General features: G+C 46.4%; 1 protein-coding gene across 1 annotated transcript; it reads right to left on the reverse strand.

Annotated features, from left to right (window-relative positions):
- Window positions 1–1,359: 1,359 nt before the first annotated feature.
- LOC130119239 (microtubule-associated serine/threonine-protein kinase 1-like) lies at window positions 1,360–27,590 on the reverse strand. Its single transcript, XM_056287685.1, has 26 exons — window positions 27,545–27,590; window positions 27,137–27,304; window positions 25,907–25,982; window positions 23,774–23,846; window positions 22,008–22,168; window positions 21,489–21,564; window positions 20,017–20,226; window positions 18,748–18,849; window positions 16,782–16,914; window positions 16,447–16,514; window positions 15,730–15,806; window positions 13,943–14,151; window positions 13,191–13,329; window positions 12,122–12,254; window positions 10,984–11,149; window positions 10,622–10,723; window positions 10,132–10,254; window positions 9,527–9,636; window positions 7,914–8,074; window positions 6,509–6,747; window positions 6,140–6,364; window positions 5,740–5,969; window positions 4,962–5,084; window positions 4,254–4,387; window positions 3,378–3,565; window positions 1,360–3,005 (listed from the first exon to the last, which is right to left on the reverse strand). Exons 1-26 carry the CDS (start codon window positions 27,588–27,590, stop codon window positions 1,360–1,362), a joined length of 5,118 nt encoding a protein of 1,705 aa, XP_056143660.1.
- Between the last annotated feature and the right edge of the window lie 409 nt (window positions 27,591–27,999).

Genomic DNA, 27,999 nt, shown 5'->3' on the forward strand with positions numbered 1-27,999 from the left:
ACCCTCGTTTGACAGCATCGCGACCGCTTTGGTCCACATGATCAAGCTGATCTCACCGCTCAAGTGCTCATAAAACCTAGTCCTGGTTATACGGATAGCCAACTACTGTATCACTGACAAGAACATTCAGATCTACTCTAACTGGGCACTGAGGATTGCATATTATATAACATCACTGTAAACAACACCGTACCCCAAGATGAAAACACTGGCACTTTCTTCACACATCACATGACACAATGCTACTTTTGCATACATAGAAATGAGCAGGAAAAAGAGAGTTTCTTGCCTACTTTTCCATAGTGCTTGCCTCAGTATGGTTGTTTGCGCACTTAATCACCTGATCAGGCTTAGCGTACAGAGCCTGCACTAAATCTCAACACACTAATTTAATTCAGTCTAGACTACAATTGCACAATTCACAAAGATAAAAAAAAGAACTTGTAAAACAACGTCTGCTTGCTTGGCTTATTGCAACCCTTTCACTCTTAGTAACTTTTCTTCAGCACAATGTAAACTTATTAAATGGGGACACATCAAAAATGGCATCAAAAGCACATTGCATTGTGTCCCTGTGCAAGTTCCATTAGTCCACCCCAAAACAACTTGAATTCAGCCCTTAAACAGATCAACAAAAAAAAACCCAAACAAACCAATTATCTATCCTTTGTCTACTGCAAGTAGTTTGGTTTCCATAGGACTATATTTAGACAGGTTTGCAAACTGTGACTTGCAGTATGTAACTAAATCCTTTCAGGTCGTCATTTATACATAATATGACAACTCTTTCTGTGTCTGAACCCTTTTAGTTACTAAATGCAGAGCAGAAACATGGTGCACTTTCACTATTTCAGTGTAGCTAAAAGATGGCACTAGACTTGGTATTAGTAGTGAGTGAACTGATTGACTAATGCCCTTATCACGTGCAGTAACAGCATGTTATTTTGTGGACTGCTGAAATGATGTTCACAGTGTTAACTACCATAAGGTCTGTTTTATATTCACTTCTATCTTCTCTATATAGTCTCTTCCTTTTTTCATGTACAATGTCCAACATGCATTAAGACATACAGTATGCTTTTTTCACTATATACAACACATTGTGGTGAAGAGTACACACATATAACATCATTCACACACATCTGTGAACAGCAGTTGATGCACCTTTCTTCAAAACGTGTCTCATCGATATGTTAATCTATTTGGTAGTTGTTTTTTTTTTAGGCGTGAATGTTTTCCCTTTGTTCAAGGGTTGGCAGTCTTTTAAATTGCTGATATGTGGCATTCCAATGCTACAGACTTCTCTCAAACATAAAAGGCATTGTGTAGGAGAGCCCATCCCTCTCCTATGCCTTCGGATCATGAATGATGCTTTGAGCTCCGAGTGTTTGCCTTGTCAGATTGGGCTGTGCTAGCAATCACCGCAGATGCTGCCTGGGCCCCCCGTTTCATATGAGGACCACCCCCACAAGAAGCCTCCGATTTTCCCGTTGTGCTTGACCGCTTCTCTTCATTTGCCTTGGGGGTGTCCTTTCCCTTGGTACTATCCTGAGACCCCACCTTCATAGGCCCGAGGACAGTTTTGGCCACACTCGTGAGCTGGGTAACAAAGCTGGCCTTCTCACCCGGGGACACAGGACGTGACTTGCTGGAGCATGGGGAGGCTGCGGTGGAGGTGGGAGACATAGGGTTCTCCTCCAGGACTTCCAGGTGGGACCTCTCCTCTTTGGCGCCTCGGTAGCTACTTGACGGGCCTGATAGCTTCTCTGCTCTGGGTCGGGTGACAGCTGGGACTGTGGATGTGGGTGGGGATGCAGCCTGGACTTGAGCTTCAGTTGGAACCGAAGGTGCAGGACCTTTCACCCTGGTGGTCTCCGTTGCTTTACCACTGCCACTTACCCCTCCTTTCACAAGGCTATCTTCAGCCTCTGTCGCTTTCGTTTGCTTGGACTTTTCTACGACTGCTATCTTCTGCAAGGCCCCTTTGCCAGTAGCTGCTGGGCTACTGTCTGTCTGTGCGCTCTTTTGCTTACTGTCCTGTGACTGCAAGCTCTTTGCTGTGGTTGGGGTTTTGTCACTGGGCTTACTTTTGGTCACTGTTATCTCAGAGCTCGGCGTGCTTGCACATGGAAATTTGTCCCCCGGGCTCGGCTTGACCTGTGTTGTAGCAGGAGTCAACGCTGGACTAGAGTACGTCTCCACTGAAGCTGGACCTGTTTTAATCTTGGGAGCCTCGGCAGATGATAATGTCTCAGCTGTGCTGACAGCACTGGTCTTGGACTCAACTTTAGCTGCAATGCTTGGAGTTTGGGTCTCAGACTTTGTGGCGTGGGTGTCTTTCTCTCTCTCTGTCAGCAGTGTGTCACGGCTAAGAGGTGATTCTTGCCTTCCCAGCCTCCTCACAGGCTTCAAACTTCCAATCTCTCCTCCCGTAGGGGGCGAGGGGGAGGACGAGGACGAGGGAGAGGGGGGAGCCGGTCCGTTCTCTCCCTCCATCTCCAACAGGCTTTGCAGACTGTGCTCACAGTGGAAGGACTCTCTCCGGTAGTCCCCATGTGTCACCTCCAGGCTATGCTTACGCATGGATACCCCTCCTGTCAAGGGAGAGGGTGATGACGATGATGAAGACGAGGAAGTCATGAGTGGAGTTCCCAGTTTCTCTGCCGACTGTACTCGCTGAAGCAGAGGAGACCTGGGTGGCTCGGCACTCTTGGGGCGTGGGCGAGCCACAGGGGGTGAGGAGTGTAGCTTGGCGGGGAATGTCTGGGTCGTGTTGGAGCTGCCCACCGTGTGGCCAATGAGAGGCGGGGGAGAGGAAGTGGTGGGGGAAGGGGTATGGGCCAGTGGGGACAGGGGGATGTTGCCAGCGGACTTGCAGCGGGCAGAGCGGTACTGTCGGTGGAGTTTAGGAGAGAGGCCATGCAGGGAGCTGGGTCTCATGTGCTGGGAGGCAGCGGGGGAGTTGGGGGTGCTGGAGGCTGGAGAGCTGCTCTGTGAGGAGGTACCTGAGAAAAAAGAGGAAATAAACATTAAGCTATTCATTATTCAAACCATTTATTAAAGCTGCTACAAGGAGTTTGGTTTTTTTTTTGTGCTGAATTTGTGTGCGTGCGCCTGTGGACAAAAGCGGTAGTTTTTCTACATTCATCCTCAGGTGGCTTGTGCATTTGTTTTGAAGAAAAAGGTGAGAGACATAGTGGCGTTTTGGAAAAACAGCTGTTTGCAAGCTATACAGCAATGAGGTAATCTATCTCTAACTGTGGCTATGCATCCCGTCTGTGTGCCGTCAATCATCAATCGTCTTGGTTCTCATAAATCACGAAAAAATAATGACGTGTTTGGTAAAGAGTTTGTTTTAAATGTCAGTCCACACTCACCCAGGTAAGGGGAGTCAGGAGTGGAGCGGTAACTTTGAGTGGGGGAGCGGGCGGAGAGGCTGTGGGTGGGAGAGCCAGGCAGACTGTCTCCAGACGACAGGGACCGGTTCAGAGAGGAGAGGCTCCGGCTGGTGTGGAGCAGGTTGGACTGCTTGGTGATCTTCCTGAACAACGAACCACGTTTCTTTCTGAAAGAAATTTAAATAAATAAATAAATAAATAAATAAATACACAGAGAAATTTAATGATAATTACAATGACGAGGTGTAGGAACAGTAAGAGAGGAGGGCCTCCAACAAAAACACGTTGAATGAAGTACATATGTAGTCTCATGTTTTAAAGCTACACTTTGCAGATTTGGTGTAGTAGCTGCATGCATTGGCTGAGAGCAGTACTTCTGCAGAGGCAGACAGCAATAAAGGCCTGACTCCGAAACATTTATTCTTTGTCTACCGCCATGTATTGACTTGAGGTAATACCTGAGTTTATGCAGAACAAATTGCACCTACTGGGGTTGCATTACAGCAAGTAGTTTTCACTGCTAGAATCTCGTGGTCTGGTGTGACCAGTCTTCTTGCATATCATATATACTATGTCTGCTCTTGTGACATTGCCAGCAACAACACAAAGGGGTCTTGCACACCCAGGACAGACAAGCTCTAACGAATCTTCAGTAGCAGTTTTGAATCGGTTAATATATGGAGGGGGGCAAATTAAACAGTCATTTCGGTGTCAAGTCTTTGTTACTGTACGCCACTGCAGCCTACGGCATACATGTTGAAAGCCACCTAGGAGGCAACTCTCACAAAGGGCTCCTCTACTGTGCCAGAGTCGCATAGTGTAGCTTTAAGGCATAAATAGTTTTCTGTCTCTTACTCTTGTCCCTCCTTGGCTGCCGTCCTTTTGTTGCGTCGTGCCATTTTTGATTTGTAGCTCGACTTTCGGGCAGGACCCACTTTTATGGAGGTATTCTCAAAGGGAGTTGTAGTAACCGTCACCTTGTTTCCACTCTACAGAGTAAAATAGGAACGATAAATCCTCTAGGCTATGTTTTCATATTAGTACATGTTATCTCATTCCTTTATTCAACAAACAAACAGACAAACAACTTTGTCAATCCTCCTTTTTCTCCCCAAATGTATTCGGCCAATTACCCCACTCTTCTGAGCCATCCCGGTCACTGCTCCACCCCCTCTGCCGATCCGGGGAGAGCTGCAGACTACCACATGCCTCCTCCGATACATGTGGAGTCACCAGCTGCTTCTTTTCACCTGACAGTGAGAAGTTTCACCAGGGGGACGTAGCGCGTAGGAGGATCACGCTATTCCCCCCGGTTCCCCCTCCCCCCTGAACAAGTGCCCCGACTGACCAGAGGAGGCGCTAGTGCAGCGACCAGGGCATATACCCACATCCAGCTTCAAACCCGCAGACACGGCCAATTGTGTCTGTAGGGGTGCCCGACCAAGCCGGAGGTAACACAGGGATTCGAACCAGTGTTGGTAGGCAACGGATTAGACTACTACGCTACCCAGACGCCCACTTTGTCAATCTTTTCTTCCTTTTTTTCCCTCCTTCCTCTCTTACCTTGAGGATGAGCTCCACCACCTCTGTGTGAACCAGACCATGGACCGACTCTCCATTCACATGAGTAATCAGGTCACCGGCATTAAGTCCAGCGTCCTGGGCAGGGCCGCCATCTTCCACATGCTGTGATTAGAACAAATTGCTGTCAAACAAACAGCTTAGGCCATTCAGGTAACAGCTGTGTTCATCTTTCTGATTCAATTAAGTATCACAAACCATCAATTAAACCCTTCTCAATTAAAATAACATAATAGCTAGAAAACCGCATCATACACTTCATCATCCCCCTCTTTACCTTTCTTAAAAGGAAACAATCATGCTTTCCAACATCATCTTCATAGGATACAGATAACACTCCACTGGTGGCCATAATACTGAGCAGTCTTCTGTGTGTGTCTGAAACGCTGCTGAAATTTTGTCCACAGGTGTCGTCACGGGTGGACAATCCGTGAATGTGGAACCTTACTTCTGAACTTGCCGATAGGCTTCATTGTATAAGAAAATGCAAATTACAATGCTTCATACCACTGTATAATGTAGCGTTGTTATTTGCATTTTCTTATACAATGCAACCAATCGGAAAACCAGGAAGAAAGATTTCCCGTTCACGGATAGTTCGCCAATGACATCATTTCAGTGGTGTTTCAGATTATGGCTCCTAATGGAGTGTTATCCTTACAACATACCGATAGAGATAATGTTGAAAAATCATGATTGTTTACCTTTTATAGAGTCTTTGCAAACAACAACAACCATGGCATTAGCACTGCTCTCTCACCCAAACCATGTGGTGCACGCTGTAGACATCACTGTCCCCCATGTAGACCCTGATGGCTCGGAGGGTGAAGCCGTACTTCTTCCCAGAGCGGTGGATGGTGATGGGGGAGCGCAGCACGCTGACCGAGGGGGAGTAATCCCTGCTGGGAGAGGAGTCACGGGAAGAAGGATTGGAGGAGATGGAGCGAGGAGACATAGGGCTGGCCAGAGGGGAGGTGCCATGCTGCTCCACTGTGAAGTGAAGGGTGAAAATGAGGAGGCATTAAATGAGGATACATTAAAGCAATTGAGTCTGACCAAGTATGACCATTGTTTGTAACTGCTACAATGTGACAACCCGCGACAAAAGAAATAGCAAACAGCTAGTTGCATTTGTAAGTTGTCCAAGAGCGTGTCTTCACCTGCAGGAATGATGACGGAGAGGGCGGTGGCTGAGGCAGATTTAATGACTTTTGTTCCTGGTCGTGGGCTGCATTTCTCGCCTTCTGCTGACAGCTGCTGATGGCGGACCCGCCGCAGGACAAGGTCAGTGGTGGCCCCCCGTGGCCCCAGAGGATCTGGGGCCCCTAATACAGCAGTAGTGCCTGGTAGAGGCATTAGAGTATCAGCAGGCCTCAAAAGCTTGTCTGTGGTATGGAGGAGACAGTGAACAGCATGCATACATTAGATATGTCTTGCCCTTTTTTCACACCATAGCCACATCAAGACATGATCGCTTAGCCTTTAGTTCTGCCACAATCCCCTCTTACCTCCAACTGTGAGCCCACTGCCCTCCTTAGGAATGGGCCTCAAATCCCCCTGACTGGAGGTGGTGCCCATAGCTCCTTCCAGTGATGCACCCCTGGCCTTAACCTGTGGCTGCCTGGTGGGGATGGACAGCTCTGAGTCGACCTCCAAAGGAGAGGTGAAACGATGCGTGTCCATGAGGGCAGAGAAGCGTCGGCGGACTCCAGTGGGAGGACTGGAGTCACTCTCGGTGAAGGAGGACTCTGAGCAGGACAGACGCTTCCTGGATAGCAAGACAGAAGTGCGATAACATTTACACCCATCCATTTTTTTCAACCTGGGTCTTGTTGTCATAGTTTTTGCAGGTGCGACCCCATCCCACTCTACCACAGGAATCGCCACTGGACACAGCTCTACAACTGCATCTTATGGGGCAACTGAACATGAGTGTCAGACATGTTTCAACAAGTCCACTTTAACCCAATTATCTTCATAATAGAGATAATGCAGCTGTTACTGCAGCTTTACTAAGATGTGGATATTCGATGATAGTCCAACCCCCCTTTTTCTCCTCGATTGTACTTGGCCAATTACCCCACTCTTCTGAGCCGCCCCAGTCGCTGGTCCACCCCCTCTGCCGATCCGGGGAGGGCTGCAGACTACCACATGCCTCCTCCGATACATGTGGAGTCGCCAGCCGCTTCTTTTCAGCTGACAATGAGGAGTTTCGCCAGGGGGACGTAGTACGTGGGAGGATCACGCTATTCCCCCAGTTCCCCCTCCCCCCTGAAAAGGCGCCCCGACCGACCAGAGGAGGCGCTAGTGCAGCGACCAGGACACATACCCACATCCGGCTTCCCACCCGCAGACACGGCCAATTGTGTCTGTAGGGACGCCTGACCAAGCCGGAGGTAACACGGGGATTCGAACCGACGATCCCTGTGTTGGTAGGCAACGGAATAGACCGCTATGCTACCCGGACGCCAGGATGATAGTTTATATAAAAGTGAGCCACATATATTCTAAACAAAACTGCATGGATGCATGGGTACCTATGTTAAGTAGGAGAGTTATTCATGCAGGTTGAACCAGGAAGTAGCTCAAATGATGGACCATTGTAATGGACATTTTTGGTAATAATTTTTAACTTGCACCTTTTAGCTCCAAACACATGGTTTAGATAAGTGGGTTCAGTTATACTTGTTTAAACATGTCTGATGCTCCTGTTCAGTTTCCCCCTATAACTCCATTGAAAAACTGTGCCCAGCCGCAACTAATTTGGATGCTTTGATTTAAATCTTACTTATACTTTAGACTTACACTATACTACATAGGCTTGCTCCAAAATCACTTAATAAATTCCACTGTTGAACTTATATTTGACTGATGAATTCATAAAAGTCATGTTTCCTTAAGAGTGCCAGTTTAACAAACAAAGGCCACCCTCACATCTCAGGAGACCCGGTTCTCCAGCTCTTGTCCCGGAGGGTGAGGCTGCCCAGGCTCTCTCTTTTGGCCATCCGCTCCTCCCTGGGAACTTTGTGCTCTCGTCGGGTGACGGAGGGAGGTTTGTACTCCAGCTGGGACAGATGCTCCATACTGCTGTACACCTGCAGGTTTCACATAAGAGGATGGCATTCACTTTTTAGTTGCAAAGCACCTCATGCACCCAGCTTTTAACTCACTCACACACTCACTCATTTAAGTAGACTGAAGATTCCCCATAAGGGGGAGCTGACCACATGCACAGCACCAGGGGTGCTATGTAAGAGTGGTGCTTCACATCAATCACAGTGTGTCCTTGTTAATTATCCCCGTCAGGCGGATAGCCTGGAGGGGATTATGTATTTGGTCATGTGCACGTGCATGTGTGTGTGTGTCTGTCTGTCTGTCTGCAGCTAATCTTGCAAACTACTGGGCCTATCAGCCTATAATGTTTTGTGCAGTTATGACTGTATGATGAAGATCCTCTCATGGTTGTGGTGACTCAGAACCTTTGAAAAATGTTTGTTCTCGCTACCACTGCTCCCTCTCTTCATTCACTCTCTAGCTCGCTCGACCAACGTTGCTCTGTCGCAGCCCGATGTGAGTCAACCATGCGCATGCGTGACTCACATGTACAGTTGACTCGGATCAGGCACTGACATGATCAAAATTTATTAAAAGAATTTTGATAATCCAAAAAAATGCAAAAGTTATAAAGGAACAACTTCCTATAGGTTGCAGTCAAAACAGGAAGTGTTGCATATTCTTGTTGCTACCGATCTGAGTCAACCATAGATGTGAGTTGCATGTGTGCGAGTGTAAACGGTTTACCCAGATTTATTATATTATGAAAATAAAGACAGGGTTAGGGTCAAACCAAAATGGTCGCATAGCAAGCCTTTCCTTTTTGGAAAGAGCAAGTTCATATTAGACTTGGTCACATTCATGCGAGGGTCCGCCTAGGAGGCTGCACATCCACAGACCGACAGGCAAAACGTTTTTATTAGGTAATTTTTTTTTAGCTTGAGCGTTGCATATTAAAACTTTTTTTCCCGTATTTCCCGTTCAATCAACTTGGGCGCTGCACAAATTTATCATAATGGCAGGAAAAACACTGGTTTTTCTGTCCATGTCTGCTGCTAATCTCACATACTACTACTGGGCCTGTCAGCCTAATAATTTTTGTGCACAGTTATGACTGTATGATCAAGGACCTCACGTTGCGGTGATTCAAAACCTTTGAAAAACCTGTTTTATACCACAGCTGAGTGCTAATTTCTCAGCTGGTTTTTCGTCCAAGTGTGACCACCAGAGAAGGGGAGATATGCCTGGCTCTACTGAATGCACTCTTCTAGTTCAAATATATTATATCTTCTTCTTAGTGGTTCGCAGTGTTGTTGTCTTGCAACAACACGGTCCCAAGTCTGTGTTTGGATGGGTTTTCTTCTGCTTTTCAAAGGCATTGGGACAGTCAATCTTGCCATAAGATCTTTCCCACATTACTCAAGCAAAAAACAGAGTGAACTGTACGAATCGAGTAGGGTCGACCAGCAACACGTCTTGCCGCGGGGACTGACCTTGCTGAAGCGAGGAGAGCAGGATGAAAAGCGGCGGATCTCCACAGGTTCATCATCATTGGTGTCATCCTCGTCATAGGAATGGACGTGATGGTAGCGCTCAGATCGAGCTGTTGACAGAGAAAAGGCGACGAAAAGATGACAGAGATTTAAAGTGGGGAGGGCGGCAATAGGAGCTGAAAGACTCAGACCAAAATCAGTGGCACTAGCTCCCTCCTATCTCTTTTTGTCTATTCTATTCTGTTTTTCTCTATTCTCTCTCTCTCACACACACACATACAATAACACACACAGACATGTTATGACCAACATTAGCCCAGATTTACTGACAAAAGAGCAGCTAATTTGCACTGAAAGGCTGGTGTTCTTTCAAAGCTTCTTTTCAGGCAAGCCCTGTACATGCTGATGATGTATATTTAGGTCTAAAAATGCAACATTAGAGGGCATCATGGCAACAACAGACCTAATGGGAGTGGGTGGTTGAGGGATTGTCGAAGCGTCCAAAAGTCTTTATCAGTAGGACTTTTACCATACTCATATAGTACTGAATGTCCAGAATCCCATAAGAGGCCCCAGAATTCTTCTTGGTTTTTTTGCTGACTTACTGTCAAAATAACTGGTGTCCTCCTCTGACTCTAGGTGAGGGATGAACTCTGCCTTCTGTCGCAAGAGGCTGTTCCAGTCCACCTCTGAGAAGAATGAGTGCTGCTTCACTTCAAAAGGACCACCTGGAGGCCAACGGCAGAAAAGAAGAGAGAAGAGGAGGGAGAGAGAAGGATGGGTGGAAGAGAGAAAACATCAAGTTGAGAACAACAATTACGTTTACCTTTTACTGTAGTATTATACCATGGAAGCATGGTCTTGCCTTGGAGCGCACACACACACACATGCAACTCTCACAAGCTTATGCTATGCCACTAAGGGGTCAGTCAGTATCAGTATCAAACAATTTCTTGTGCAAATAGTTTCAGTTCCAAGTGCACTTTGACCTTTAGACGTTGACCCCCATAGACACAATAGGCATTTAAACCTATCAGGGTTTAAACACCATGACCACCCGCTGCCCCATACTGAGTAAGTGCCCAGCTCACTGACCGGTGCCCAGCCGGACCAGCGGGTTGGTCTGCAGTAGTGTTGAGATCAGGTTCTGGGCGTCTGCAGGGAGCGCTTCATCCCCTTCTGGCCACACTATGTCGTCTACAAAGCACAGCAGAAGGAGAAACAGGGCATTAGGAAACATAACAAACGAAGGGTTAAACTGAGATGTGAGAAAGTGGGGAGTGGAGGGATAGTGATCAGGTCTGCAAAGAGAAGGTCGGAAGACCTAATGATAGAAAGGAGGGGACGCTACACAGAGATAGGATGTGAAACATGTAAGTTTGCTTGCACGTTAGTGGTGTGTATATCATTTATTAGCCTAAAAAGACCGACTCAGCCCTGGCCCCGAACTCCCTCACCTGTGATGACCTGTCCAAACAGTTCCTCCGGTGTGTCTCCAAAGAAAGGTACACAACCCACCAGAAACTCGTAGAGGATGATGCCCATGGCCCACCAGTCCACAGGTTTCCCATAGCCCTGACGCAGGATCACCTCTGGGGCAATGTACTCCGGAGTACCGCAAACCTGTAAATGTGGCAGTGCATCAGTTGTGCAATTTTTTTTTCCCACACTGCACACAAACGATTCTAGCTTTGGGCATTTCTGCTAGCCTGACTCCCAAGTGTTTCTTAACTAGACCTGTTTTCAAGCGACGCTAAAACAACACCTCTGAAGCGGTTCCATCTCAGGAAGAATTGCATCATCACACACCGGGTCACACTGATGTAAGTCTAGATCGCTTCGGGGGAAATAAACTCGGTTTAGCTGCTAACTGGGTTTGATTTCCTAAGCGGGGGGGGCACATGATCAGAATGCACATGTGTGTTTTAACCAGCTGAGATCACGCCACGGATGCCGAGACATGCTCAAGGCCCTGTTTTTGTTTGTTTTTAGTGCAGATGGGTAATGAAGCCGGCGCAAACGGTTTTTGCCCGTGGTCACGGACAGCCAGGAAATAACAGGGGTTCAATTTAAAACATCGCTGCTAAAAGGCTTGAGAAAACAAACCTTACCCAAAATTTAAAAAAAAACAACGATTAAAACATCAAAGGAAACTCTGGCTTATTGTTCCGTCAGGTGACGGTTGTTTCATGTGGTTGAGCTTTGAACACGCCTGGCACAAAACGACAGAGAATTTGTTTGCATGAGAATAAAAGGCATCAGAGGATTTTCACATCTGCATCTTCTCTGCATGACCGTAGAAAAAGTACTGTAATACTGCCGAAAGACATATTAATAAAGAATGTGGCTGTTTGCATATTTGATTATTTTAATTACACCATGCTCCTTTGATCAAGTCTTCCAGGGACGACAGTCTGTTCTATTTCATAAGAAAACACAGATCAGACTCGAACCGCTGCTCTGAATTATCCATGACAGCAAAACCAAAAGGTTGGCTGCAGTTATTTGGTAGAACTGCCTCCAATGAATTGTGCACTGTGGAGCGCAAATGTGTAACGGTTGTTCTGTCACGTGTGTGCGTTATTTCAATCATACCTGTTTATCCAAGAACTCCCGGGTGTCCTTCTCTATGTGTCCCTCATATAAATTGGTGGTCAGACTCATCAGTCCTATTTTAGACAGGCCAAAATCTGTCAGCTTGATGTGGCCCATGGAGGTAATCAGGAGACTGGGGACAGAGACGGCAACGGTCAGCTTCCACAATCTTTGTTGTCTGCTTTTGCAATTTAAATTGAATTTTTTTTCTCCTTTGGCTTCAGGATATATGAAACAGAACAAAACAAAACAACAAATAGATAATCACTGTAATCAACAAACAGCAACGGCAGTGTCTGTAATGAGGTGCAATAAAATCTGAAGTCAGTTATTGTCGGTCATTAGCGTACTCAGGGCTCGCTGTATGTTTAAAGTACTTCACTCTGCAGAGTTGCACGTGTGCTTGATTCCATTACACTTTGTTGAAAAATAACTAATGGCTCATCTTATAAAATAAATAAAACTAATAATAACAATAACAATAATAATAAAATAAACTACAATAATAAAATAATAATAAATAACTAATGGCTCATCTTATAAAATAAACAAAACTAATAATAATAATAACAATAATAATAATAATAAAATAAACGAAGATAATAAAATAATAATAAATAACTAATGGCTCATCTTATAAAATAAATAAAAAATATAATAATAATAAAATAATAATGAATAACTAATGGCTCATTTTATAAAATGAATAAAACAAATATAATAATAATAATAATAGTAAATACAACAAATAATAAAAGAAATAAAACTAAAATGACAAAACAATAATAAGACAAATAAAGCCATTCATTCATTCATTCACCCCCTCCCCTCCCAAATTGTACTTGGCCAATTACTCTACTCTTCACATCTGGCTTTCCACCCGCAGACACGGCCAATTGTGTCTGTAGAGACGCCCACCAAACCAGAGGTAACACTGGGATTCGAACCGGCGACGCCCATGTGGGTAGGCAACGGAATAGACTCATACGCTACCCAGGCGCCTTCGTTCATATACCTTACAAGTATGCACCTTGCAACATTGGAAATCTGAACGCAAACTGGGCCTTACTTGTCCGGTTTGAGGTCGCGGTGGACGATGCCATAGTTGTGTATGTACTCCAGTGCCAGGACCGTCTCAGCAAAGTACATGCGGGCCATTTCTACAGGAAGGGCCCCAATATTCTTCAGCAACGTGGCACAGTCTCCTCCTGTCAAGAAGATCAATTATTTGCTTGGTCTTGCCCCTGACGTTGGGAATTACCATCGATAAAATAAAACCCATGGTGCATTCAGCCCCAGGCCATTTCATTTCCCATTTAGTTTGACGAGAACATATACAACAGGACGGTGTGCTCGGATGCAGTGTTTATTCAATCATGTGGATGGTGACAATTTTATTCTTTCGGTGAGTTTATGTAAATGAGGCTATATGTAGGAAATCTGTACACAGATTGCCCATTTTTTTATTAATTTTAGTATAGGTACACACACACCTACCAGCTAAATGACTGTTAAAATATAAAGGATGGTGGAGTCAGAATGAAAACACGCACAAATACTGAACAATACATCTAAAAATGACATAGTTAATCACCCGATATATTAACTTATAAACACAAAATGGCATCTAGATCTAGTTGACCAATGATAATGTGAGTGTGAATGGAGGTGGAGAAGCATGGGAGGAGTGTGTACTCCACAAGAGCAATGTCCACACACAGATGAATGCCTAGCGGGGTTTACTCCAGGCACACTAACAATAAAATATCACCACATACAGAATTAAAACCAAGCACAGGCCGACACAGAAGATGGTCTCACCTTCTACGTACTCCATAACCATGCAAAGGTGCCGACGGGTTTCAAAGGAGCAGAACATGGAGACGACGAACGGATTCTCCGCAAACGTGAGGATGTCTCGCTCCACAAAGGCCTGCTGGATCTGGTTCCTCAGAATCAGGTTCTGCTTGTTGATCTTCTTCATGGCAAAACGCTGGCGAGTCTCCAGGTGACGCACCAGGTACACAGCGCTGGGACACAGGCAGACACACAGACACACACACAGACACACACACAATGATCCTCCAGTTTAACACAACAGCAAATGCAGTAGTGTTGGTGAGAAGCACCCCATACCCATGACCATGCCTGACTGACGGAGGTGAGCACGGCCTGTTTGACTGTCATGATCAACATCCTACTTGGTCTCTAGTCCACCTTCTGAAAGTCTCAGACTTATCTCAGACTTAACAGCATAATGGTTTGGATTTCACTTGGTCAAATGCAATTTTCAACTCCACTTGAGAACAAAACTTTTTTTTGGGGGGGGGGGATTTCCCCCCCTTTTTCTCCCCATTTGTATCTGGCCAATTAACCCACTCTTCCGAGCCGTCACGGTTGCTGCTCCACCCTCTCTGCCGAGCCGGGGAAGGCTGCACACTACCACATGCTTCCTCCGATACATGTGGAGTCGCCACCCGCTTCTTTTCAAATGACGGTGAGGAGTTTCTCCAGGGGGGACATAGCGCATGGGAAGATCCCCCTCCCCCTGAACAGACCAGAGGAGGCGCTAGTGCAGCAACCAGGACACATACTCACATCCGGCTTCCCACCCACAGACACGGCCAATTGTGTCTGTAGGGACGCCCGACCAAGCCGGAGGTTACACGGGGATTCGATCCGGCGACTCCCGTGCTGGTAGGCAATGGATTAGACTGCCATGCTACCCAGACACCTCGAGAACTAAACTTTAATTCACTCTTCTTTGTTATTTTTGAAATGAATGCCAAATTTTTCTTGATGAGATCAACATTTATTATTTTAACTATTATTAATCTATATCTCTGAATCATTGGAAAATTGGAATTTGAAGCAGTCCTTTTTTTTTTCTCCCCAATTATACTCGGTCAATTACCCCACTCTGCCAAGCCATCCCAGTCACTGCCCCACCCCCTCTGCTGATCTGGGGAGGGCTGCAGTCTATCACATGCCTCCTCCGATACATGTGGAGTCGCCAGCCACTTCTTTTCACCTGACAGTGAGGAGTTTCACCAGGGGGACATAGCACATGGGAGGATCACGCTATTCCCCCCAGTCCCCCCCCCCGAACAGGTGCCCCGACTGACCAGAGGAGGCACTAGTGCAGTGACGAGGATACATACCCACATCCGGCTTCCCTCCCACAGACACGACCAATTGTGTCTGTAGGGACGCCCGACCCAGCTGGAGGTAACACGGGGATTCGAATTGGAGATCCCTGTGTTGGTAGGCAATGGAATAGACCGCTATGCTACCTGGAAGCTCAAGCATTCCTTTCTTAGTACAGGGGGGAAAAAGCTGAGATAAATTTTACAGTGTCGTGAAATTTTGACTTTTACAACAGTAGCAAACTGCTACAGTTACAGTCACGGTGTTTAACTGGACTTGCAGGGCTCTGGTATCAGTCTTTACATGGTTTTGGCTGCATATTGGTGTTGAATTGGACTTGCCACCTTAAAGTCTTAGACTTCGCTCGGACTCGCCTCCCTAAAGACTTGGTCTGGACTTTGTCTCCCCTTGGGCGGTCTTGAACACAAGGCTGATAAACGGTCTCTATGCCCTCCACTCACCCATAAGCCCCATTACTGATCAGCTTGATAGTCTGGAAGTCAGCCTCGCCTGGCGGCTTCATGGTCCTGATCTTCCCCTGAAGGACAAAGATCAGAGTGCTTTGGTGAGAAACATATGCTTTCAACGTGATACAACACATGCTTTCAACGTGATACAATGTGATGCTTCCATCACAACACAACTGACAGCAAAACCGTTTAGCACAACAGTTCAGTCTGTTCCGCAAATTGCTACCATTCAGCTATTTCTAATCTCCCTTTAAAAGGGCTGGCATCACCCCTCCCGCTCTGCTGGTTTGAGACTTCTATTTCATCTCTATTAAGATTTAAACGATCCCGACAGATGAGGGTACATAATCTTCAGTTCTGCTCTCGCCTCTCTTGTCTAGTTAGCTAAATTTAGGCAGCTGGAGACAGGCCTAACAGAATGCCCATTTTGAGGCCTTTAGAAAAACCTAAGCGTTTTCAAAGATGGGGATATCCTTTTGCATCTTCCCCCGCAGATGCTAAGCAAAGCAAATCAGCTCAATCGTTTGGATGGATGCGTGTGTGCCAACTCATTAGCAGATGAAGCACTCATTTTCAGTAATAGCGCCGTTGGCAGTCTCGACCATTACACTTTATCTTGGGAAATAGAGGGAAAGGGTGGACGGCTGTGATATGGAAGTGGTGGCCAGAGGAAGGATGAGAGAGGTTGGGGGTAGGGTTGGATCTCACCTCTGTTGAGTCATCAGTTTCGGGAGTGAGCGGTCCTTCGCTGTCGTAACTATCCAGGTTCACCATTTCTGAAGGCGCACACACATCAACTGGAGTCAGTGATCAGGCTATGTTGAGTCCATTAAGTTGATTCTGACTGTGTGGTGGTACGAATGGGAAATTTCCCCGATGGCTTTGTGTATGTGCAATCAGTACTGATGAGTAATGTAGTGGACTGAAGCAATAAAGTCCTCACTGTGTACTATACTGATAGAGAAATACGTAAAAGTGTTATAGATGAGGTTTAAAATTGGTGAATTTTCACTTTCTCATTTCTCTCTTAATTTCTGCCTCACCCTCAATAGGGTCCCTGGTCAGTCCCAGCTGGCTGATGATGTAACGGGGGATGTCCGTCTTCATCAGGTGTCCCTCCTTGGCGTGATCCTCTGCTGCCTCCAGCAGATGGTAAAATTCCTCCGGATTGAACTCCTGTAAATGAGATCGGGGACAACATCCAAGGTGACGCATTTGCAATGCTGACATCTAATTACGGGGTAGTACAGTGGTTTAGTGGTTAGTGCTGTCGTCTCCTAGCAAGAGGGTCCCAGGACACCCCCCCACCACCTACTCTTTGTGTTAAGTGCCATAGGATCTTTAATGACCACAGTGAGTCAGGACCTTGGTTTAACTTCTCATCTGAAGGACGATGACATAATACCTTATTATGACCCTGAGCTTAACCTTAGCTTACTGGGCAGGGCCCTCCTGGTCACTCCTTAATCCAGATATAGGCTCAGACTAAAAGCAGACAGAGAGGACTTCAACCTTCAGGGCATCTACTCTTCAGAATCACCCCACACTTAGGCTGGCAGCGGGGGGGGGGGGGTTATATCATAACCTAGCAAACCTAGTGTAAATATCCCTTTGCAAGCACAAAGTTTCTTTCAACCTGTACCTAAACCAGGGTTTTCTATCAAAGATGGGGTAAACCGTGACTCATACCTGCTCCTTCAAGAGAGATGAGCACTTCCCCTTCGTCCAAAACGGGGTCTGTATTCTCAACTTTACCTTTCAGGTTGCCTTTTTCTGTCTTTTTTTAGCTATCTTTCCCTGGCAATCTTGTCTCGGCTTCGGTCTGTCTTGATCATGAAGTGCTCTGTAAACACTTGTTGGAGAAAAGTGCTTAACAGCCATCCTTCCTCCGTTTCTTCGTTTTCTCCTTCTTGCACTTGTTTATCTTCCTGGTCTTCTTCTTCCTTTCCTTTTAATATTACTGTTATTATTATTGTTGTTGTTGTTGTTGTTGTTATTGTTACAGCTTGCATTGTTATATTTGCCATAGCTTGCATTATTATAGCATCATCATTGCTTGGCTTCTCTGGCGCCGGTGCTGACAGCGGCCAAAAATGGATTTAACCATAACACACAGGTAAGGTGAGGGTGGAAATACATGAGGGAATCGGTTCTCCTCATCAATATTTCAGCTGTCAGTCACTATCATTCACCGAGTCAGTGTACGATGACTCATCAGCGGGGACGCGACTGAGGATGCAGAGTCACTGCGGGTTAGACAAGCTCATATACACACATGCAAACACACACACATACACACACACACACATGCACGCACGCACACTCCAACTTTAAATGACAGCATGGTCACGGTCCGTGTGAGTCAGGCCTCAAGGCCGCCCGACAGTGGTGGTGGTGGTGGGGTGGGGCGTGCTCTGTGGTATTAGCAATACTTTGGCGAAGCAAATGGATTTTTTACTAATCTAAATGCAAATGTATTCACTAGCCAGACAGACCGAGCCTTCTTCGGAAGCTTTATGTGCTCGCCCATTTATTTATTTATTACCCCGCTGTGTAATAAATCAGTGTGTTTAAATTTTTATAATTGGCTGGCAAATGAGGATCCATGCTCATGTTTATTTAAAAAGCTGAATATGTTTCATGTCACGGGGATCAGCCAGGAAAATGGACTGGGAAAACTTCACTGCAGCGAAGAACAGGGATGGACTGGGACGGTGAAAATGACAACCATGCACGTACAGGACCGCTGACAGAGACCTCTCGGAGCTTCAGTGCTAAAGGCTTCCTTTCTTAAATCTGTCTTAATGTTTGGGATTTCAAGAGTGGGCCATTTTAGTGGGCATGTGGGGTATAACTCGTACTTGTGCAACTTAATCAGGATGTTCGACAATGAGGTGATTTTTGAAGAAGGTCATTCTGTTTTCTGCGTGTTGTCTCTCTTGGTTTGTTATACTTGTGATAGCACGTGGGCATGTGGGTGAAGAATGAAGTGAGGGTGTGACATCTCACCAGACACTCCAGAAGCCTGGCAGGCCGCGATATTATGATGAGGAGCTTTTTCACCAGCTCCGTGACGAAGGCAACCTCAGAGCTCTCTGACCGCTCGTACGCCTGAGAGAAAAGGACACGGTCAGAGCCAAAAGCCACAAAAACCAGTCCGTATGACACACAGTAGTAACCACACTGCAACTGGATCGCAGCACAGCAACAAAACAAAGCCACACAAAGTGAATCCCGGCTATTTGAAATAAGCAGAGTGAGTGAATCAGGCTGTCGAATTGAGGATGCTGACGATATTCCCGCTATCCGCTCTGCCGAGTCACGTGATCAGACACATGATTGACCACATAATCAACCGGTCTCAATTTGCTGCTGCTGTCACGTTCTCGCCTCATGAAAGCTGTTTGCTTTTTGAATTTACGCCGAGCTCTGAAAAACTACCCAGGGACAAATATAGACTGCTGGAGAATATGTGGGAAAAGATAAGGCGAACTGTTACCTATGATAGGGTTTGCCTGGAACAGCATTGAACATATAAACTGGGTTTAATTATGCGGTATTACCCTTTAAGGTAAGCTATCCTTTGATAGTAGGGGGTCTACAGGGAAATATTTGGATGGAATATTGGTTGCTCATAAGAAAGCTCTAACTTGGCGGTAGCTGAAAAATGGAGTACCTTCAAGTTGTAGATTGGATTAATGTAGGGCATGATGGAAACGATGACTTTTCCCATGAGACTCCAACAAGACTAATTCAAAACAGTTTGGAGGGACTAAATTGAGTACGTAACACCATTCAGACTGGACTTTGTGTGATACAAGAACATGCATTTTACTCCTATTGGATACCGATACCCCTAAATTAACAGCTACCAACTACTACGAAAGATGTTTTCACTATTTGTTTTACCTTTTTGCAATTTCCTTTTGTGTTTTCTCTTTCCTTTATTCTTTAGGAAGTGGAAGCTCAGACTGAATTTACTAATGAGATTATTTGGAAAATAAGTTGGATAATAGAGAAGTACTGCACATACTGTGTGAAGGAAGTATTGAAGCCATAAAGGTCAATCCCAAATAAAAAGAAATTATCACAAAAAAAAATTACTCCAAACTAAACTTATAACTGGCACTAAATAAGGTCTTAACTCTATAACACTGGTCCGGCACTATTAAGACACACTGTTCCTTCCATAATTACTCATTGTGTTGACATCAGTTCATCTCTCATCACTCTTATTGTTAAAATCTGCACGTGATGGACGGTGTCTCATTAACGCACATCGTTGAGCAGCTTCTCCAGGTTCTCCTGCAACTCGAAGAAGTAGATGGTGGTGATGAGGCCTTCACGCGCCTTGGCCAGGCAGTCTCGGGCCAGCTCGACTATCTGGTGGTGGATGAAGCTGAGGACCCCGTCAGCCAGGGGCAGGACGTTTTCTGGAGAGTAGGTCTGGATGAACTCTGCCAACCGCCCCTCCATCTGCGTGGTGGCCTGGTAAAAGAGCAGGGCCATGGAAAGGGGTCGGGTAGAAACAGACAGGAGTGATGAACCAAGTCGGCGAGTGGAAAACAAAGTGTGATATAGTGGTGTGGGGGTGTTAAGAGGAGATTAGGAGACACCACAAGACAGACGGTTTAAAAAGAAAAAAGATATTTCTCCTGCAGACCAGATGTACGGAGCCGTATCAGGGGCATGGTGAGAAAAAAAAAATTAGGGGTCAGTTTTGTGTTCCCGCACAAAACTTTGCATTCCCTTGCAATACCTTTTTCACCAGTGAAGAAGAAGAAGCTAACTTCCGGCTGGTTTCTGCATTCATCATCATCATCATTATCATCATCATTAGATCATTCAGTGTTAGGTAGGCGGTGTTCATTTTAACGGTTTATTTATTTATCTTTTGCGAGGGAACGCAATAGTTTTGCGAGGGAACACAAAACTACCCCCTCATTTTCTTCCCTCACCATGTCCCTAACACGGCTCCGTACAGATGCCATGTGGGAGAGAGTTGAGGCTGTGCTTTCATTCATGGCCCAGACATCATTAATCTGCAACTTAACATTGACTTCTATTATATTTTTTTTCCATATTTCTCTTTATTTTGTGCCAGAGCAAGCTCAAAGAGGCAGGCCTTTACCTCAAATGAACTCTAATCGACTACAACGCCCGATTTCCTAAAGGCAGATTTTTATCACGGAGGAAACTTTCACTCATTTCCTTTTGACGGCAGCCCAGGCCAGACCACGTTTGTCTCTGTTTTGCTCTTGGAGGAGAGTTACGGGGGAGCAAAGCAAAGGGAGGCAGAGTAAGAAATCTCTTTAACTTGACACCGCCTTGCTCTTACACATTTTACCGAGGTGGTGAGCAAACTTGAGTCTCCCCGTGACAGGGTAAAGCTCTCAGACTTGGCACAAACACATAATCTAGTTTGCCGCAGCTTTAGTAGATCTCGACGACCTTTTTGTCTCCTGTCAAACCATCACGCACACAAAAATCCCTGAACCCCTTAAATCAATCCAATTTCATTTCAGCCCACTGAAAACTGAAATCCAACATAAACGGATTATGTGTCTTTCGACTAGAAAGACACGCAATATGCTAGATATTTATATGTGCTTCTACGGAAATTAATGTTTTTATCCTGAAACAAGAAGAAGAAGAAGAAGAAGAAGGAGAAGACCCTGAGACAGCTTTGACGGACTCAGTGATCAGAATATTAATGTGTGTGCGAACCTATAGGAGGGTGCGTGTCTGACCTTGGGGAAACGCTCCTTGTAGACATGGTTCATCATGACTATCTCATTGTCGTAGCAGGAGGGGGAACGACCCGGGCTAGAATGAGAATTGGGAAAAAAAAAGAGAGAAAAATTGAGCACATGTGGCATTTTCTATTCAAAATACGGTGTTGTTTTCTTGCACGTTGTGGTTAAAGATGCTGCGAACCTCTCGTGACATTTTCCCCAGTTCAACAAAACATAAAATCTGAAATTATTAGGTACACATATTGCACGTGTAAACATGTCATGTGAGTCAGTGACAGGCTTTTAAGTTGTTTTAGCACTTCCGGAAACATAATCATTAAGTATAATAACCTTTAACTTTACCTTTAAGATAACACAACACACACGAGATTATCCGAATCACACTAATAACGGCACCATTTTGTCATTTTGGCAGCAAGATGCTGCCAAAATGACGCCCCCATTAAAGCCTGTTTTGGGAGTGTGAAGGCGGGTATTTGTTTTTTTAACCTCGGGCGGGGCGCTGCTTCTGACCTGAGGCTGCGGGAGCGTGGGCGCATTTGGGGGGAGCTTCGGCCGCCGTCGTCATCCGTGATGCTCTCGGTGCTGCCGAAGTGCTTGGACAAGAAGTGTAGTTCGTCCATGGTGGGCTGGAAGGGCAGCTGGTGCAAACGCTCCTGAGAAGAGCTGGAGGACTGGTGGGAGGAAGGAGGAGGAGGAGGAGCGACGGGAAAGGGTGGAGGGGAGTGAGAACGAGGAAGCAGAGGAGGGTGTGCAGGTGGATAGAGAAGATTAGGAGCATGTGGTGATTGGAGGGGTTGGAGGGAACGGACGAGGAGGAAAAAATAAATGGTTGATGGAGAGGGCGGAGCGGGTGGTGTTAAAGTTAGAAACAACACAAGGGGGGAAGGATAGAAATTTCAGTAGAGCAGACTGGCTCCCTCTCTCTCCTACACAGCCAATGAAATCATGTCCACCTGCTTTTTAACACCACCATCCGCTTCATCCATCCATCCATCTCTCTCTCCAACAGAGACATAGAGTGTTATTATAGAACAACACTAATGATGCGGTGATTTCTTTCCAGCATCATCCACCTCATTTTTCTCCTTTTGGAAGTTGTGTAGAGGACATGGGCATCGAGTACAAAACAGTTGACACTACTCTATCAGGCCAAATACAGACAGAGAGGGTAACACCGTGGTCTAGAGAGGCCTGGGGTCGGACCCAGTGAATTCATCTTATAGACACACCCCATCTCACAGCCTTGTTTGCCTGAGTCAAAGCAGCAGCCGCCTCCATTCATTTCCCTGACCGCAAGATCAATATCTGATCAATCACAGGTGACAGACAAATTGGGAAAAAGTCAGACTCGTGGGGCGGATGCCTTGCCGCCTCTCCATTTCCCCTTTGACTGCTTTGTGTTTGTGGAACTCGTGTGCAGATTGCGTCGACGATTATATTCCCGAGTTACTATCTGTTTGTTGTACTGACGCACCGCGTGTCAACGCTTTATTTCTGAAACCACTTTAAATGGTCCTTCCTCCATTAGCCAGAGTTCAAGAGCTGACATTTTCCTTTTCACGGTACGGGGGACCCTGGAGTAAGGAGCGGGCCACATCTTTCTCCGTCTGAGCTATTTCAATTTTGTATTTTGTATAATATAGCCTTTGGTGAAACATGGTGGGACAGTGTGTACTCTTTCTCGTGCCTTTTCACCCCACCCCCCCATCCAACTTTTCTCCTTTCTCTCTTATCCCTGCAGCTTGGCACTTAGCAAAAACTCCCCTCTCCTCCCTCTTCATCCCTCCATCCATTACCAGATGGGGAGAGATAAACAGGCCTGTGATGTGTTGCTAGGCAACAAGACACACACACACACACACACACACACACACACACACACACACACACACACTGAGACAGACACAAAAAGACCTAAGGGAAAAGATCACAAGAGTACTCAGGATGGACAAAATTTGTGTATTTGTGTGTGTGTGTGTGTGTGTGTGTGCAAGGAGCTGTATGAGTGTGCGTTGCAAGTCTGCAGTGTGCCTTTGTATGTATATGCTACAATTATGAGTGCGTTTGTAATAAGAGTACAGTGTGTGTATATGTGTGTGTGTGTGTGTGTGTGCACATCTCTCCGTGAGTAATTCAGAGGGGTTTATGGCTGAACCCTGGAGCTTGGGTGTACTGTGCACACCAGTTGCAAAAGACTGAAACTGAGAAAGGCCAAGACTGGAAGAGGAGGTGCTAATTTCAGGTGGATGGGTGGGGGGGGGGCAGTATGTATGTACCGTGGAGCTGGGGGTGTTAGTGCCATATCCAGACGAGGGCAGAGAGGCTAATGACCATCGACGACCATCGGCTCTGAAACAAAACAAAACAAAAAAACTTACATTGCTTCGAGGCACAATTTCTTTTTCATTTTTTTAAAAATTTTTTTGGATTTTTCCCCATTTCTCTCTCCAGTTGTACCCGGCCAATTACCCCACTCTTCTGAGCTGTTCCAGTCTCTGCGCCCACCCCCTCTGCCTGCACACTACCACATGCCTCCTCAGACACATGTGGAGTCGCCAGCTGCTTCTTTTCTGACAGTGAGACGTTAGTGCTTGGGAGGATCACGATATTCCCACCCAGTCCCCCCCCCCCTCCCTGAACAGGCGCCCCAACCAACCAGAGGAGGCGCTAGTGCAGCGACCAGGACACATACCCACATCCGGCTTCCCACCCGCAGACATGGTCATTTGTGTCTGTAGGGATGCCCGACCAAGCCGGGAGTAATACAGGGATTCAAACTGGCGATCCCCGTGTCGGTAAGCAACAAAATAGACCGCCAGGCTACCCGGACGCCCTCAAAGCACAATTTAGACACGTGCTACAAAGTATTTAGAGACCTTCCTGTCCATCATCTACTGAGACTAAAGGAAGTATTCATGAAGTGATGCATGTTTTATCCCCCCAACGTTTATTTTGTGTTAAAACCATAAAGAATATTTAAAAACCTGCAAACTAACACAAAACCACCTCTACACAGGGACTTCCCCGAATCCACCTGAAACGACATTCCAGTGTTTTGCAGCATAATTTTGAGATAGCTAACGCCCCTATAGCTCAGCCAGGGCATATAAGAGTTCATGAACCGTGCCCGTGCATGCCCGGCACAGTGACGGACAGCCAGACGGATCTGATAAATGAGGACAGGGAGTTTACAGGGATGCAATGCCACCGATGCCTCCATCCGCCACACCGTGTCTCACTGAGGAGAGGTGATGCAAGTGTGGGCTGGACAGCCGCCTAATTGGGACTCCTCGCACAGCCCCTGCCTATGGCACGTGTTGGACGAGGAGTGAGGAAAGGTCTCGGCCATGTAAATACAGCCATACTGGGATCAAACCATTGTGCTGAATTTATTCTAGCCCATAAACGTAGGATGCATGAGTGTTATAACGCCTCAGTTAAAATGTCTTTCTGCGAAGGATTTGGAGTTCGAACCAGCGATCCCCGTGTTGGTAGGCAATGGAATACACTGCTACGCTGCCCGGATGTCCCCATGTCTGCTATGGAAATTGACTCACAAATGCTCCTGGGAAACAATACCACCAAAATACAAGGAAATAGTTCCCATCTAGAATGTTGTTGATGTTAATGGTCAGGACCTCAGGTGACTACACACTTTTTACAGTGTAAAGTGCCGCATGCATAGCTAGGATTCTGTCACTGTGCCATCACATCAAGATGTTCATGAATTGGTACACAGTGCAGCACATAACCTAGAATAAACCCAAACACACACACACACACACTCACACACACACACACACACCATTGTACTTCTATTTATTCTACTCTCTTCTATTTTTGTGAGGACCCCTCATTGACTACATTCATTCCCTAGCCCTTAACCCTAAATTTAACCTAATCCTAATTCGAACCCTAACCTTAAACCCAAGTCCTAACCCTAAAACAGACCCTGAAAGAAGCGAGGACCGGCCAAAATGTCCTCACCTTGCAAAAATGTCCTCATTCTGAAGGCTAACACTCACATTCGTCCTCACATACACACTTCTCGACTCAAGACAAGGGAGGCATGACTAAACACAAGGGCAGTGAATGGCCTGACCCCTTCACTGATGACTTAGCCGCTGAAAAAGACATGAACCTGTGACTCCCGTGAGATGCAGGAGGTGCCAGACCCTTCTGCAAAACAAGATTCACAGCTGGGTCTAATTTTCACATGTTCTTTCTCTCTTCCTCACACCGACTTGCGAATTTCCCCCATCCCTTTACTCTCCACCTCGCTGTCTGAACCTCTCTCTCACATGTGTTCTGAAGGAGGAGTACGGGAGCACGCCGGCGACACACGGCTCGCGCTCAGACACACGCGAGTGCCTCGCACTTGAATATTCGCGGCGCCCGGAAGCTGTTACCTTCTGGAGGAGGCGAATGAGAAGTGTGCTGGGTTGCTCGGCGAGAAGTTTCGTGGGCTGTCCAGAGGGCTGCTCCCTGCGAGCGTGACACAACAGGCACAGAGAAGGAGAAATTGAGAGACGAGAGACCGAGAAAGAGTGTGAAAGAGGTTATTTCTACAGCCGGCGTTACACAAGGGACAGAGTAACCCCCGTCCGCTAGCGCCGGCCAACATAGTTTCAGAAGAGACATCGCCACGTAAACATATGCAGTAGTCCACATCCTAAAGGATGCAATGCAATGCAAATTGGGCCCCATCATTCACATTAGGCTAAAACTCTCATTTCTTAATAGAGACAGAAGTCTAACAAGGTCTTTGTTATGACTACGCTTAAAGTAAAAGCACTTCCTGAAGTAAAAATGACTTCCGGATCAACTTCCTTATTTCCATCCATCTAGCCATCCATTATCCAAGCCGCTTATCCCAATTGGGGTTGTGGGAGCCTATCCCAGCAGTCATTGGGCGGCACGTGGGGAGACACCCTGGACAGGCTGCCAGTCCATCATAGGGCCAACACACACACACCTAGGGTCAATTTAGTATGGCCGATTCACCTGACCTACATGTCTTTGGACTGTGGGAGGAAAGTGGAGCCCCCGGAGGAAACCCACGAGAATATGCAAACTCCACACAGAGGACGACCCAGGACGACCCCCAAGGTTGGACAACCCCGGGGCTCGAACCCAGGACCTTCTTGCTGTGAGGCAAAGGCACTAACCACTGCACCACCGTGCCACCCAACTTCCTTATTTCCTCTACTAAAATCACCCTGATCAGTGCTAGAAGGATAAATTCTTTGTAAATGGAGCTCTGACAGTTGAAAGTACATGCATACATCTGGTGAAGTAACGTAGCCCCTTTTTATCAATTGCAATTCACATCGCCAAAAAAAAACCCCACAATCACAATGCTGATTATTTTCAATATCGTTCAGCCCTATGATTCTTTCCTTCCATCTCTGAAGGCGTGGTGCACATCACAGGCACTGCACCTACATCTTTATAGGTTTAAGACAGTAGATGGCACCTTACACAGACCATTAAGCACAAGAGCCCTGTTTGAGCCCATCATTTGGAGAGTATATAAGGGGGGATAAGAGTTAAACCGCCTCCCAAATCCTTTCATTAAACGTGGATGTGCATAGATCATACTGCAGGGGCAGGGTGGTGGTGTGGTGCGGTGTACATACCAAGGTGTCCAGGGAGGGGCAGAGGGGAGTGTGGGCGAGGCAGAGTTGGCGAGGTGGTGGTCAGGATCAGACTCTTCCTGTTGCTGGTGCGGCAGCTGGAGAGCAGACAAGGGAGGGGGAGAGAGAGAGAGAGAGAGAGAGAGGGAGAGAAATCAATGTGAAGTTGAACTGCAGTCCTTATTGCAGGGATACTTCATCTATTACGTCTTTTATTTAACATCTGTAAATGAACCCATATAGGAGTGTGAGTGCGTCTTTGTGTGTATTTTCCGTGGGTGTGCAAGTGTGTGTGTGTGGGGGGGGGGGCGCCGGCCTCTACATGTACAAGCTTGCAGTGTGTGTATACAGCACCTATACAGGACAGTGAATGCGGAGAGGAGATTGAAGACATGCAAATGCAGGGTTCACTGCGGAGGACCACGGCGATAAAAGAGAACTCAATTTCCTCAGCCATCCATCCCCGTCCGTCTCTCCCCCCCCCCCCTCAGCCAAGATAAGGCTGAGGGGGGGGAGTGAGGGTGGGAGAAAATGAGAGTGTCAGAGCGTGAGGAGGTCCAAGGTAGAGAGAGAGGAACAAAAAAAGGGAACTAAACTAGAGAGAGAGAGAGAGAGAGAGAGAGAGAGAGAGAGAGAGAGAGAGAGAGAGAGAGAGAGAGAGAGAGAGAGAGAGAGAGAGCGAAATGTTCCAAAAAAGGGAAAGTATTTCCAGTGAAAAACCCACCACCACAATCATCATTATCATCATCATCATCATCTATTTTCTCCCCCTAAAACACCCTCTACAGTTCCATGACCTCAATTATCTCAATAGGAGCCTTGCCCGAGCAGTCATTACCACACACAAGTCACTTCAAATCCGCCCA

This window comes from Lampris incognitus, chromosome 10 (genome assembly GCF_029633865.1).
Source record: "Lampris incognitus isolate fLamInc1 chromosome 10, fLamInc1.hap2, whole genome shotgun sequence".
In the NCBI taxonomy this organism is placed as follows: Eukaryota; Metazoa; Chordata; class Actinopteri; order Lampriformes; family Lampridae; genus Lampris; species Lampris incognitus.